Here is a 13,719-nt window from a genome sequence, read left to right on the forward strand (position 1 = left end):
CCTTCCTTGGGTCATAATGCTCCAGGACATTTTCGGATGACAGCTGTTCCTTAATGTCGCTAAATGCTCGGTTTTGGCGGGTGGACCATTTCCATTCTTGCCCCTTTTTTAGTAGCTGGTGGAGGGGTTCTAGGATGGACGCCCTATTTTCAATAAATTTTCCATAATAGGTTGCCAACCCTAGAAATGATCGTAACTCCTGGACCATGGTGGGAGCTGGGGCTTCTTTTATTGCCCTTACTCTGTCTTCCAATGGATGCAAGCCTGACTCGTCTACTTTATATCCCAGGTACGTCACTTGTGGGGCCAGAAAAACACATTTTTCCCTTTTTCGCCGTACACCTGCCTTTGCGAAACGCCTGAGCACTTCCTCCAGGTTCCTTAAATGTTCCCTGTTTGTCCTACCCGTGATTAAGACATCGTCCAAATAAATCGCCACCTGCGGTAGTCCCTGCAGAATATTTTCCATCGTACGCTGGAATATAGCGCAGGCTGATGACACTCCAAAAGGTAGCCTAATATAACGAAAAAGGCCCTTCAGGGTGTTGATCGTAGCGAACTTCTGGAAGTACTTGTCCAGTTTTAACTGCAGGTAGGCGTGGCTCATGTCTAGTTTTGTGAACAAAAGCCCACCTGCCAATTTGGCATATAGGTCGTCTATTTTCGGGATTGGGTATTTGTCCAGCAGTGCGTATTTGTTTACTGTCTGTTTGAAATCTCCACAGAGACATAGCGAGCTGTCTGGCTTCAAAATTGGTACCACCGGCGCTGCCCATTCCGAGAACTGTACTGGTCTGATAATGCCGTCGCGCCGTAACCTTTCTATTTCGTCATCTACTTTCTTCCTTAATGCAAAAGGTACCGGCCTGGCCTTACAAAATTTCAGAAGGGTTTCTGGGTCCACGTGCAAAGTTGCTTTGGCGCCTATGATTTCCCCCAAACCTTCCTGGAAGACCTCCGGGTATTTTTTGGAGTACTCCACTCAACTGCCCGCTTCCACTCTGGAAAATTTTCATCCAATCTAATTTCAGGTCTTTCAGTCAGTTCCGTCCAATTAAGCTCGGTCCGGAGCCCTGTACTATCGTCAACGATAATCTGAGCAATTGTTTCTCATATTCCACAGGTACACGAGTCGTGCCTAGAACTTCCAGGGGTTTCCCCCGTGTAGGTTTTAAGTTTCGGCGATGTTTTTGTTAGGGTTAGTGGCTGGAGTCCATCTTTGATTTTTCTAAATGCTGCCACTCCATTTACTGATACGGCCGCACCCGTGTCTATTTCCATTATTGTCGGCCGCCCGTTCACCCGTGGGGTAATCCTAATGGGTTCTGCTTTCTTCGTTGTAATATTATATAATTGTTCCCCTTCGGAGGAGGATGGGGCGTCTAGGTTGTGTACTTCCCTGCGTCCCCACCTGCTATTCCTCTTTTGCCACCTCCTTCTAGGGTTTCTGTCGTTGTTACCCCACTCTGTCTGGTGCCAGAAACGGTCCTTCTCTGTTGGGGGAGCCTCAGCCGGTAATTCCCTCTGTCTCCAGTTAGTCCTGGCAGACTTGGGGGCAGTTCTGGGGTTTTCCTTTTTCCCTCTATTCCTCAGGTTTTTCCTGAGAGCGGCTATCTGGTAGCAGGACCCGTTGTGGTAGTCCCTCTCACAGGTATCTACCTCCATTAGCGTGCTCTGTAGTTCCTGCGCCCCACTTGCTGCCTTTTCTAGGGACAGTGCGAGCTGTAACGCCTGCCTGCAGTCTAGCCCTGTTTCCGCCAACAGGCGTTTCTGTATTGTGGGGTCATTTATACCACATACTAACCGGTCCCGAAGCATTTCATTTAGCGTCGGGCCGAACTCACATTTTTCCGCCAGCCTTCTCAGGCGGGTCAAGAAATTCGTGACTGACTCCCTGTCTTCCCGCTTCGCTGTGTAGAATCTGTACCTACGCAAAATGAGGGGTGGTTTTGGGTCGTAGTGCTCTTTCACCAATTCCGTTACTTCTTGGAAAGTTTTCGTGTCCGGCCCATCGGGATAAGTCAGACTACGTATAATGGCGAAAGCGGAGGGTCCGCACGCCGACAGCAGGATAAGCCGTCTCCTTTCGTCCGTCAGTATATCATTTGCCCGGAAGTAGTAACACATTCTCTCCACATACTGGGACCAGTCCTCAATAGCCGGGTCGAATGCCTCTAACCTCCCACAAAACGGCATTTTTAAAATGGCAAGGCTTACCCTCCGAGTGCGGCAGCTGGTCTCCGCAAAATTCGTAGTTTACCTCATCGCCACTGTAATAACCCACGGGAGGCAGGAGTTCCGTCACCACACCAATATTTATTTACAATAATGATATTACAGGAGCAGCTACAAACAGTGCTGCTAGCAGTCCAGTCAACTTAAGACTGCTCACAAAGCCTACACAGGTGATTATATGGGCCCCCTCAATGAGCTATAATTGAGGGAGCTCATACTCCAATTGGCCAACCAATAAAGCCAATTGGTGTTCATTACATAGCCATTTTTTGATTTGTGTCTTTTCTTGTATTCCCCCCCCCCCCCCCCCCCTTCAAATAAAGGCCTTCCCTAAACAGTTCATTATGTCCATGGTTAGATGGTAATGTCACAAGGTGGTCTCATTCAGTCCTGTTTCCTGCTGTAATATATAAGGTCTCTGCACGCAAAGGGAATTGTAATGCAATAGTGGATGAAATGTGGTATTATGACTTTGGAAATCTATATTTTCAATTGGCCTCTAATCATGTTGACCTTTGTTGTAAGCACTGTGGAAGAAACTTGGGGTTTTCAACTGACTATTTTTTTTAACCTGAACGTAAAACTCGGGTTGCATGAGTTGAGCGAATGAGGGGCGATTGGTGATAATGTGAGGGGAGGAGCACCTCAGCCACTTTATTGGCACCCAAGATTTATTTGATGCAAATTGAAATCCTGTGCCAGCTATATGTATTTGATTGCAATGTTCCAGGTGAAATGGGTGGAGGATGCAAGGTGAAAGATTTGCCCAGTTGTACCAAGCATTGAACTGCCTACACGGATTGTCTTTAAAAGGATCATTCAAGGTGACCCACTCCACATGATGCATTCATTTTGTTTTTCTGATGGTTTTGTTCATGCATCTATAGATTTTTTTCAAATACATTTATGCCACATATCATTTTTTAACATGACATACAATATTGGTCCATTTCCTTTGGTTGGAAAAGTAAATAAATTAGAAATGAAAACCTGTCTCCTGATGCTATGTTGATGGGTGAGCAACTGGCTTTGGTAAGTACTTCTTCAACGGGTATAAACAGTAAACAGTAAATGTATTCACAATAAAAAGAAATATGATGACTAAATCTTTGAAATTTGAAGAAAGCAATAAATGAGAAACTGAACCTTAAATCTTAAATTTGCGGGTCCTAAATTAGTGGAAAAGTGCAACAACGCTCCTATAGTAATGGGAAAGTGAGAGATGGATGCTGGAAGCAGATACATGGCGGTGGTGGTGGAGCAGCAGATACCTGGGAATTCCACCACCCTGACTTGAAAATATATCGCTGCTCCTTCACAGTCGCTGGGGCAACATCCTGGAACTCCCTCCCTCACATCACAGTGGGTGTACCTGCACCTCAAGGACTGTAGCGGTTCATGAAGGCAACTCACCAGCACTTTCTGAAGGGCAACTAGGGATGGGCAACAAATGCTGGCCTAACCAGCGAGGCCCACATCACGTAAATTAATAATAAAAGAAATTGGGGCCTAGATATAGAGGTGTTTTATCCCTCCTTGACCTGATCAAATGCAAAGTAAATTACTTCCCCCCCCCCCAGCAATGCAGGGCATCAAGAATGCATTACACTCACTGGCAATGCACCAACAGCAATTCTCAGAGAAGTGAACAGTCATCTGGGTACTTAACAACAACGATAAGACATCGTTCATCCTGAATTAAGTCATGTGCCCACTAGAAGATGCCTTTAATCAAGTTTTACTGTGAAACTTCCTTTGATTGGTACATCACTCAGCAATTATACTGATGCCCGTGTCTCTACTGTGGGAAGACAATCAAACTGACATTGCTTAGATAAGATTTTAAGGAAAGTACAGCATTCCTTGAATTGAGAGAGTTCAGGAATGCTGAGAACGATAGACAATCTGGTCAAGTGGGAATTAAAGAATAAGAACTGTTGTGGACACGGCAAAAAGATTTTGAAGCACTGAATGTAAACTGCTGTATTTCTGTAGTGACAAAGGCCAGATCAGCTATGGATAGAGATAAATAGTTGGACTAAGTTGGCCATGTTGTCGCAATTATGGAAAACGTCCACAATACATTTATGTTAAAAGTGCTTGCCTTAATTCGGTAATGCAAGTTTTGGAATACTGTGTCAAGAGAGTTAGAGAACTCCTGTTAAGGTTTTATGGGAATAGTACCTTATCCAATTTAGTTTGGTTGGAATTTTTCATACATGCATTAAATAATGAATAAAATATTAGGGGCGCGATTCTCCGCTCCCCACTTGGGAGAACCGCAGGAGGGCTGGGCAACTCACGACACGCCGCCTTGGCACCTCCCTCGATTCTCCCAACCCCCGCTCGCAGAATCGCCGCTCGCCGTTTTTCACGGCGACCGTGATTCTCCGGCCCAGATGGGCCGAGCGGCCTGCCGTTCCCGGCCTGTTCCCGCCGGCGACAACCACACCTGGTCACTACCGTCGTGAACATGGCGCCAAATCTTTGTTTGTGGCTTTTGGGGGGCGGAGAGGGGAGTGAGCACCACGGCTGTGCTCGGGAGGGGACTGGCCCGCGATCGGTGCCCACCGATCGTTGGGCCAGCATCTCCAAGCGACGCACTCTTTCCCCTCCGCCGCCCCGCAAGATCAAGCCGCCATGTCACTTAGGCGCCGCCGTCGCGTGATTCTCAGCACTACGACGGTAGTGACCAGGTGTGGTTGTCGCAAGCATCAAGGCCCGGCGGCCGAGATTTACGGAGCGCCGCTCCTAGCCCCCTGGGGCGGGGGGGGTGAATAGGGTGCGAGGAGCGGCCTCCGAGGCCGTCGCGAAACTCGTGGGAGCAGAGAATTCCACCCTAGAAGTCTGAAAAGCAGCCATGGAAAACAAAAGAATTCTATCCCAGCAATCCAAAGTCCAACTGTATCAGTATACCTTCATGTGATTCCAATTCCCAATAGTATTAAATATAAAGTATAGATAGATGCATCAGGCAGGCCTATTTGATTAAATAGCTAAATTCAATATGTGGTAAAAGGAACATTTTTGCTATTAGACTCCTAAACAAATTATTCCATTTGCCTCTGGCAAATGTTAATTGCTAATTTTTCCTCCGAAGCACAGACGTAAATTTCTTAATACAAAGAAGAAATGCATAAAAGCTGCACTGGACCATCAGCAAATCTCGAAACAACCAGGGCTGGTAGAAGCATAACCTTAATCCCCCTACAGGTATGCACTAAGTACAAGTATATTTTTATGTGGTGCATTCTGAATAATTCAGTGCTTGAAGTCATGCAACCCACAAAACAAGAGGAATGTGCAATGCAAGTTGATAGCCTAATTCAATGAGGATCACGCGTCTCTTATTTGTCAACCCCCGACAGTCTCATGATGGATACAAAGTCTAAAAAGCCCGAGGGCGGTTTCTAGTAGCAGATACAGTCATTTAAAGGAGCTCTACCCTTTTACTGGTGCAAGTGAATAAATGGACGATTACAATAAAGGATTACCAGATCCTCATCAGATGAATTCTGGCCTTAGCTAGAGGATATCTTTGAGTCCATTCATCCATTCATTCAGAATTGCTCATATCTTGTGAGAGAGAGAATTCTGCAACAGGAGATGGGATTAACCCCCCACCAAGCGTTCTCAAAAACGTAGACCAAATAGCAGTTTACCAACTAAAATCCCCCCTAGGCAAGGCAAGGTTCACAAATGCCATCAAATTGAATAGTACAGTTATCTAGAATACTTGGTAAATCATGGTGCTCGATGGAATAAGGAATGCAAGTTGTGACTAAACAAATGCACTCATTATTTTCAAACAAAGGCCACCGACAAACATGGAGCAAAAATATTCCTCATATAAAATTAAATAAAAATCAATTTGAAAGCTATATTCCCATAAAAGAAACCTAAACCAGGCAAACCATTGCATTTTTTCGCTAATATCTGAATTGTCATTAATTCTAATTAATTTTTTGTTTTCCGAAACCAATTTGCGTTGGTATTCATCCATATAACCTAACATATTAGTGACCGTTGTCTCCGATACCTCCTAATGTGAATAAGGGTACAAATATATATTTTAAAATCTTATTTAAAGTTTACAACGGTCTGGAATGTTTGACAGAAAATACAGAGTGAATAGAGTGAAGGTAACATCAAGGTGGAGCTATCAGATTGGATTTATTTGTAAGACTATCTTCAACTTGTATAGATGTACAGTCAAACGTGCACCAGAATGAAATTTACCCTAAATGGTGCTTGGTTAAAATGAGCACAAGTGAATCAATTTCATAAACATTCTGTTATCAGAGGTTTTATTTTGCTGGACATTGGATCTTATCTGGCTTTCATTTCTTAATAAAAATTAGGCATTTGAAGCAATAAAAGAGTACTTGTATTTCCACAAAATGCTGTGGAGGAAATGGGTGGTACTTTCTTTGTCCTCCGTGGCGGGTTTTGTGGTGCGGGGGTGACCCTCCATTGGCCAGCAGCAGAACTTTCCAGTCCTGCCACTATCAACAAGGTTTCCTGTTGTTCTCGTCCTCCATCGCCATGGAACCCGTGGCTGGGATGGGGGCGGGGGGATGATGGTCATCGTTGATGGGACCAGAATATCCTACACTCTCACTACTTACGTGGTTTGATTACCCAGCAGTGTCTGATTTCTTACCTGGCAAACTGCTCCTGCAAAGCTTGCATCTGAGACGTGCTATTTTCAGACTGCAGTATAACTTCACGTAATCGCTTTTCAGTCTCAACCCTTAAGCATCGCTCTTCTTCCAATTCATCCATCAGTTTCTCGCACTGGAAAAGGCAATGAATTTCAAATGTCAAAAGAGAACTCCATGCATCAAAGAAACAACTTCAGAAAAACAAAAGATTATCTCTGAACGCCTATTTCAACAGTGTGGTTCTAAAAATGAAAGAATGAATAAACTTCCTCCATTTAGTAATGTCTTGTACAGACTCCTAGAAGAAATTCCCATGAAAGGTATTCTAAACGCTGATGTGGTGTTCTTCAGTTAAGAACCACAAAAATGTGATATAAGACAAGAAGAAAGAATCACACAAATCGTCGATAGCATCCAAAACAAATATTTTTAATTGCAAACAGTGTATAGCACCATTTGTATTAGTCAGTGGAAAATGTTCGAACAGCTCTCTCTCTCACCACAAAGCAAACAGAACATAAATAGATGGTTACTAAATCAATGTAAAATTGGTCCATAAAATACAGGATTGCAACTAGCAGCTGACAGAATAGGTTCTGCGTTAAATGTATTCAACCCCTTTAATTCAATTTTGAGAGAAAGAAAGAAAGAAAGATGTAGTACCAGAAAGATAGGAATCGAGGTACAACAGGATTTAAGGACAAGCCAATTCTAAATGGCTACTGAATTTTCCATCTGGGAATTTATTAATTTTTCTTCTCTTCAGCTGCTGCGCCTTCCTTTGTTCTTTTTCTGCCGTGAGTGATTTGGTCAACGTTACACTGTAATATTTGAGTTGATTTGATTTATTGTCACATGTACCAAAGTACAGTGAAAAGTATTTTTCTGCAGCCGAGGGAACGTACACAGTACGTACATGGTAGACAAAAAGAATAATCAATAGAATACATTGACAAACGGTACATCGACAAACAGTGATTGGTTACAGTGCAGAACAAGAGGCCAAACAAAGCAAATACATGAGCAAGCGCAACATAGGGCGTCGTGAATAGTGTTCTTACAGGGAACAAATCAGTCCGAGGGGGAGTCACTGAGGAGTCTTGCAGCTGTGGGGAAGAACCTGTTCCTATGTCTGGATGTGTGGGTCTTCAGACTTCTGTACCTTCTGCCTGATGGAAAGGTCTGGAAGAATATTTACAGGAGATGCCTATCTCGCAAGATAGGACTCTCGTGTCAATTTCTCTCTATCACATCGAAGGTCTGCCCTGCAGAAAGATGCCTCCTGTGGGAGACTCAAACTGCTGCATTGGCAGCAGAAAGGGAAATATTCGCAGATCAAATGACTCAGGCCACAATGGAGGAAACATCTTGCATATGGCAGGACTGAGGGACTCCAAAATGGAAAAAGAAAGCAAGCAAAGGAGATAACTGGAGGGGAAAAGTTATCAATTCAAAATTAGAAAGACAAAGATAAAGACAAAGGGCAGCACGGTAGTACAGTGGGTAGCACAGTTGCTTCACAGCTCCAGGGTTCCAGGTTCAATTCCCAGCTTGAGTCACTGTCTGCACGTTCTCCCAGTGTCTGCGTGAGTTTTCTCCGGGTACTCCGGTTTCCTCCCACAAGTCCCGAAAGATGTGCTGTTAGGTAATTTGGACATTCTGAATTCTCCCTCTGTGTACCTGAACAGGTGCCGGAACGTGGCAACTGGGGGCTTTTCGCAGTAACTTCACTGCAGTGTTAATGTAAGCCTACTTGTGACAATAAAGATTATTAATTAAAAATTTAATTACAATAGTCCAAACTGAAATGGAAGTGTCAGAAGGAATTTGTGCCACAAAGTAAAATTTCATGTGAGGATCACAGTTCTCTGTTAAAAAATCACTGCCTTCTCAATTCCCGAGATCCTCCCATTCCCTGGTCAGCAATGTGAGCAGGTAAATTGTTCCTGGATTTTTTCAATTTCACTGCTTAGTCCACCTTTAGAAGCTTCGTGATCGCAGCCTTTGTTTGTTTTCTTGCCTCCTCAAGTTACCCAGTAAAATTGAAGGTTGAATGGGATTTAAGATTTTTGCAGGGTCTCCTGGATCATAAAAATCTTTTGGCTCACTGCCAGGCCTTCCCGCTCCTCTCACCTGGCTCAGAATCAGTTCTAAACCCTCACTTTCTTGACAAGAGACCATATAAAAGCCAACTGATTTCTCACCTTCAAAATCTGGCAAGTTACAGTGCAGTGCCTATTTGTGCTTGCAGTTTGCGAGCTGAACACAAATCAGCCCTGAATGAGGAAATATGTGGGGCCTGCTGATCATGGCCAAGCGGCCAGCCCACTTACTTTGGATCTATTTTGAGCACAAGAATGGAAAATCCAAAATGACTAACATTAGTTTTATTCCCTTCAAGACCACAACTAAAAAAGATTTTTGTTTAATACTGTTCAAATATAACTCCTTATTCTTGTATTTAAAGTATTAATTTTCTACATCCATTTTCAGAACAATTGGCTTGTTATAAATTTTGGTTGCTATAGAACATACAGTGCAGAAGGAGGCCATTGGGCCCATCAAGTCTGTACCGACCCACTTACGCCCTCACTTCCACCCAATAACCCCTCCTAACCTTTTTGGACACTAAAGGACAATTAGCATGGCCAATCCACCTAACCTGCACATCTTTGGACTGCGGGAGAAAACTGGAGCACCCGGAGGAAACCCACGCAGACACTGGGATGTGCACGCTCCGCACAGACAGTGACCCAGCAAGGAATCAAAGCTGGGACCCCGGCACTGTGAAGCCACAATGCTAACCACTGTGCTACCGTGCTGCCCGGATTTAATGCATATTTGTCAACAACAGAAGGATTCTCCCTTCTGGGGACTAAGTCTCCATGCCGGCGGGAGAACCGGTGCCAACCACTCCAGTGTCAACAGCCCCTGCACGTTCGGGGGCTAGATGGACACCAGAGGGGTTGGCGCCGCTCCAGCCGAGTTCGTGCATGTGCCGGAGGGCCAGCATGATCTCATGCATGCGCGGAACCGCCGATGTGGTTCCGCGCATGCGCAGACCAGCCGAATTTTGGCGCATGCTCGGGAGGTTCTCTTCTCTGCACCAGCCATGGTGGAGCCCTACAGGGACCAGCGCGGAAGAAAGGAGTGCCCCCACGGAACAAGCCCGCCCACAGATCAGTGGGCCCCGATCGCGAGCCAGAACACCCAGGTGGGCCCCTCCGGGGTCGGATCCCCCCTCGCCCTTGCAGTCGGTGTCGGAGCAGCGGGGCGAGATTCACGCTGCCCGCCGGGAATTCTCCAACCCAGCGTGGGGGAGGAGGGGGGGGGGGGGGGGGGAAGAGAATCCGGCCCCCGCGCTTAATCTAGCGAAGAATGCTTGAAGGGCCAGATGGTCTACTCCTGCTCCTAGATCTTATGTTCTTTAAATATCATACTCTACAGCAATTACAAAATAATACTATAAAATTTAAGAATTGCAATTTTTTGTGTTAAGAGTACAGCATGATTGAGAGACAGCATGGTGGTGCTGTGATTACCTCTGCTGCCACCCGGCGTCAAGGACTCAGGATCGATCCCAGTCCCGGGTCACTGTCAGTGTGGAGTTTGAACATTTTCCGAGTGTTTGCGTGGGTCTCACCCCTACAACCCAAAGATGTGCTGGGTAGGTGGATTTGCCACTTTAAATTGCCTCTTCATTGGAAAAATTAAAATTTAAAAAGTACAATAGTTTTATTTTGCTCACTACTAATCAGTGGAAGCTTCAAAATTAATTTGCCCACGCCCTCAACATGTCCAAATCAGAGCGAAGGATCTCTACCTCCTCCTCACAGCTCACCCTCCCACCCAACTTGTGTGTCATCTGCAAATTTAGAGATATTACATTTTGTTCCCTCATCTAAATCATTAATATATATATTGTGAATAGCTGGGGTCCTAGCACCAATCCCTGCAGTACCCCACGAGTCACTGCCTGCCAATTTGGAAAAGACCCATTAATTCCTACTCTTTGTTTCCTGTCTGCCAACCAGTTTTCTATCCATCTCAATACTACCCCTAATCCCATGTGCTTTAATTTTACACGCTAATCTCTTATGCGGACTTTGTGAAAAGCCTTCTGAAAGTCCAAATATACCACATCCACAGGCTCCTCATCAACTCTGCTGGTTACATCCTCAAAAAATTCCAGTCGATGTGTCAAGCATGATATTCCCTTCATAAATCTATGCTGACTCTGTCCAATCCTGCCACTGTTTTCGAAGTGCACTGCTCTAAAATCATTAATAATGGATTCTAGAATTTTCCCCACTACCAACATCAGGTTTACTGGTCTATAATTCCCCGTTTTCTATCTACCTCTCTTTTTAAAGAGTGGAGTTACGTGAGCGACCGTCCAATCTGCAGGAACTGTTTCAGTCTATAGAATCCTGTAAGATGACCACCTATGCATCTAATATTTCTCGAGCCACCTCCTTCAGTACCCTGGATGTTAGATTATCAGGGGCTTGGGATTTATCAGTCTTCAATCCCATCAATTTCCCCAACACCATTTCTCTAATGATATTGATGTCCTTCAATTCCTCCCTCTCATTAAACCCTGCATTCCCCAACTTTTCTGGTATCTTATTTGTATCCTGATTCGTGAAAACAGAACCAAAGTATGTATTTAGTTGCTCAGCCATTTCTTTATCCCCTATTATATATTCTCTGTTTCTCACTGTAAGGGACCTAGATTTGTCTTCACCAATCTTTTTCTCTTCACGTACCTATAGAAACAGTCAGTTTTTATATTCCCCGCAAGCTTACTGTCATACTCTATTTTCTCCTTCTTAATCAATCCCTTGGTCTTTCTTTGCTGAATTCTAAACTGCTCCTAAACCTCAGACCTGGGCCAGGATTCTCCCCTACCCGGCGGGGCGGGGGGTCCCGGCGTATTGGAGTGGCATCAACCACTCCGGCATCGGGCCTCCGGCCAAGCCCTCACATTGAGGGGCTAGGCCCACGCCGGAGTGGTTTCTGCTCCGCCGGCTGGCGTGAACTGCCTTTGGCGCCACGCCAGCCGGGGCCGAAAGGACTTCACCGGCCGGCATAAGTCCGCGCATGCACCAGAGCGTCAGCGGCTGCTGACGTCATCCCGGCGCATGCGCAGGGGAGGGGGTCTCTTCCGCTTCCATCATGGTGAAGACCATGGTGAAGGCGGAAGAAAACGAGTGCCCCCATGGCACAGGCCCGCCCGCCGATCGTAGGTCCCTGATCGCGGGCCAGGCCACCGTGGGGGCACCCCCCAGGGTCAGATCGCCCCTCACCCCCCTCCAGGACCCCAGCGCCAGCCCGCACAGCCAATCCCGCTGGTACCAGAGGTGGTTTAATCCACGCCGGCAGGAGAGGCTTGTCAGAGGTGGGACTTCAGTCCATCACGGGCCGGAGAATCGCCGCGGGGGGCCCGCCAACCGGCACGGCGCGATTCCCACCCCCGCCGATTCATGGGTGGCGGAGAATTTGGGACATGGCGGGGGGGGGATTGACGCTGGCCCTGGGCGATTCTCCGACCTAGCGGGGGGTCGGAGAATCCCGCCCCTGTTGTTTTCCTTGGTCAATTTGTATGCTTCTTCCTTGGATCTAATACTATCTCTAATTTTCCTTGTAAGACATGGATTGGGCACCTTTCCCATTTTGCTTTTGTGCCAGACAGGAATAAATAATTGCTGCAGTTGCCCTATGTGCTCCTTGAAATGTTTTCCATTGCCAATCACAGTCAATCCTTTCAGAACTGTCTCCCAATCAATCATATCCAACTCATGCCTCATATCATTGTCGTTTCCTTTGTTAAAATTCAGGACCCTAGTCTCAGAATCAACTACTTTTTTTATTCATTCATGGGATGTGGGTGTCGCAAGCTGTGCCAGCATTTGTGTCCATCCCTAATTGCCCTTGAGGAGGCAGTTAAGAGTCAACCACATTGCTGTTGTTCTGGGGCGGGATTCTCCGACCCCTGCCGGGGGGGGGGGGGGGGGGGGGGGGGGGGGGGGGGGTGAATCCCGTCCCGCCACTGGGTGCCGACCACTCCGGCGCTGGTTTTCAGGTGGCTGCGGGGATCATGCCACGCCGGTCATGGGTAATTGGCTGCGGCACCCCCGGCAATTCTCGGGGCCACGATGAGCCGAGCGGCCGCCCGTTTTTGGCCAGTCCCACTGGCGTGAAATGGACATGGTCCATTCCGGCGGGACCTGGCTTGTCAGCCGTCCAGTGGGTTCCTCGGGGGGGTGCGGGGTGATCCGGCCCCAGGGGGCCTCCACGCTGGCCTGGCCCGCGATCGGGGCCCACTGATCTGCGGGTGGGCCTGTGCCGTGGGGGCACTCTTTCCATCCGCCTCTGTAAGGCTCCGCCATGGCTAGCGCGGAAAGGAAACCCTCTGCGCATGCGCCAACTTGCGCCGACCCATGGCGGCCCTTCGGCGCCGGTTGGCGCGGCGCCAACCCCTCCGGCGCCAGCCTATCCCCTGGAAGTGCAGAGGATTCCGCAACTTCCGGGTGGCCCAACGTCGGAGTGGTTCGCGCCGCTCTTGGAGCCGACGTCGGGCCATTGCGCCAAGTGTTGGAAAATCCCACCCCTGGTGTCACAAGTAGGACAGACCAGGTAAGGACTGCAGATTTCTTTCTCCATAAGGACATTAGTGAACCAGATATGTCTTTACGATAACGGTTTCATGGTCATCATAATTCATTTTTTCCAATTAAGGGGCAATTTAGCAAGGCACATCTTTGGGTTGTGGGGGCGAAACCCACGCAAACACGAGGAGAATGTGCAAACTCCACAC

At 46.9% G+C, this 13,719-nt stretch overlaps 1 protein-coding gene across 6 annotated transcripts in view; it reads right to left on the reverse strand.

Annotated features, from left to right (window-relative positions):
- Window positions 1–13,719, reverse strand: part of nckap5l (NCK-associated protein 5-like) — an 837,372-nt gene that overhangs the window by 499,262 nt on the left and 324,391 nt on the right. For all 6 annotated transcript variants that reach the window (XM_038789861.1, XM_038789862.1, XM_038789866.1 and 3 more), the window contains one exon: window positions 6,899–7,032. In XM_038789861.1, the coding sequence (XP_038645789.1) occupies window positions 6,899–7,032 (134 nt within the window). The remainder of the gene's footprint in view (window positions 1–6,898; window positions 7,033–13,719) is intronic.

The sequence above is a fragment of the Scyliorhinus canicula genome, chromosome 2 (genome assembly GCF_902713615.1).
Source record: "Scyliorhinus canicula chromosome 2, sScyCan1.1, whole genome shotgun sequence".
Lineage (NCBI taxonomy): Eukaryota > Metazoa > Chordata > Chondrichthyes > Carcharhiniformes > Scyliorhinidae > Scyliorhinus > Scyliorhinus canicula.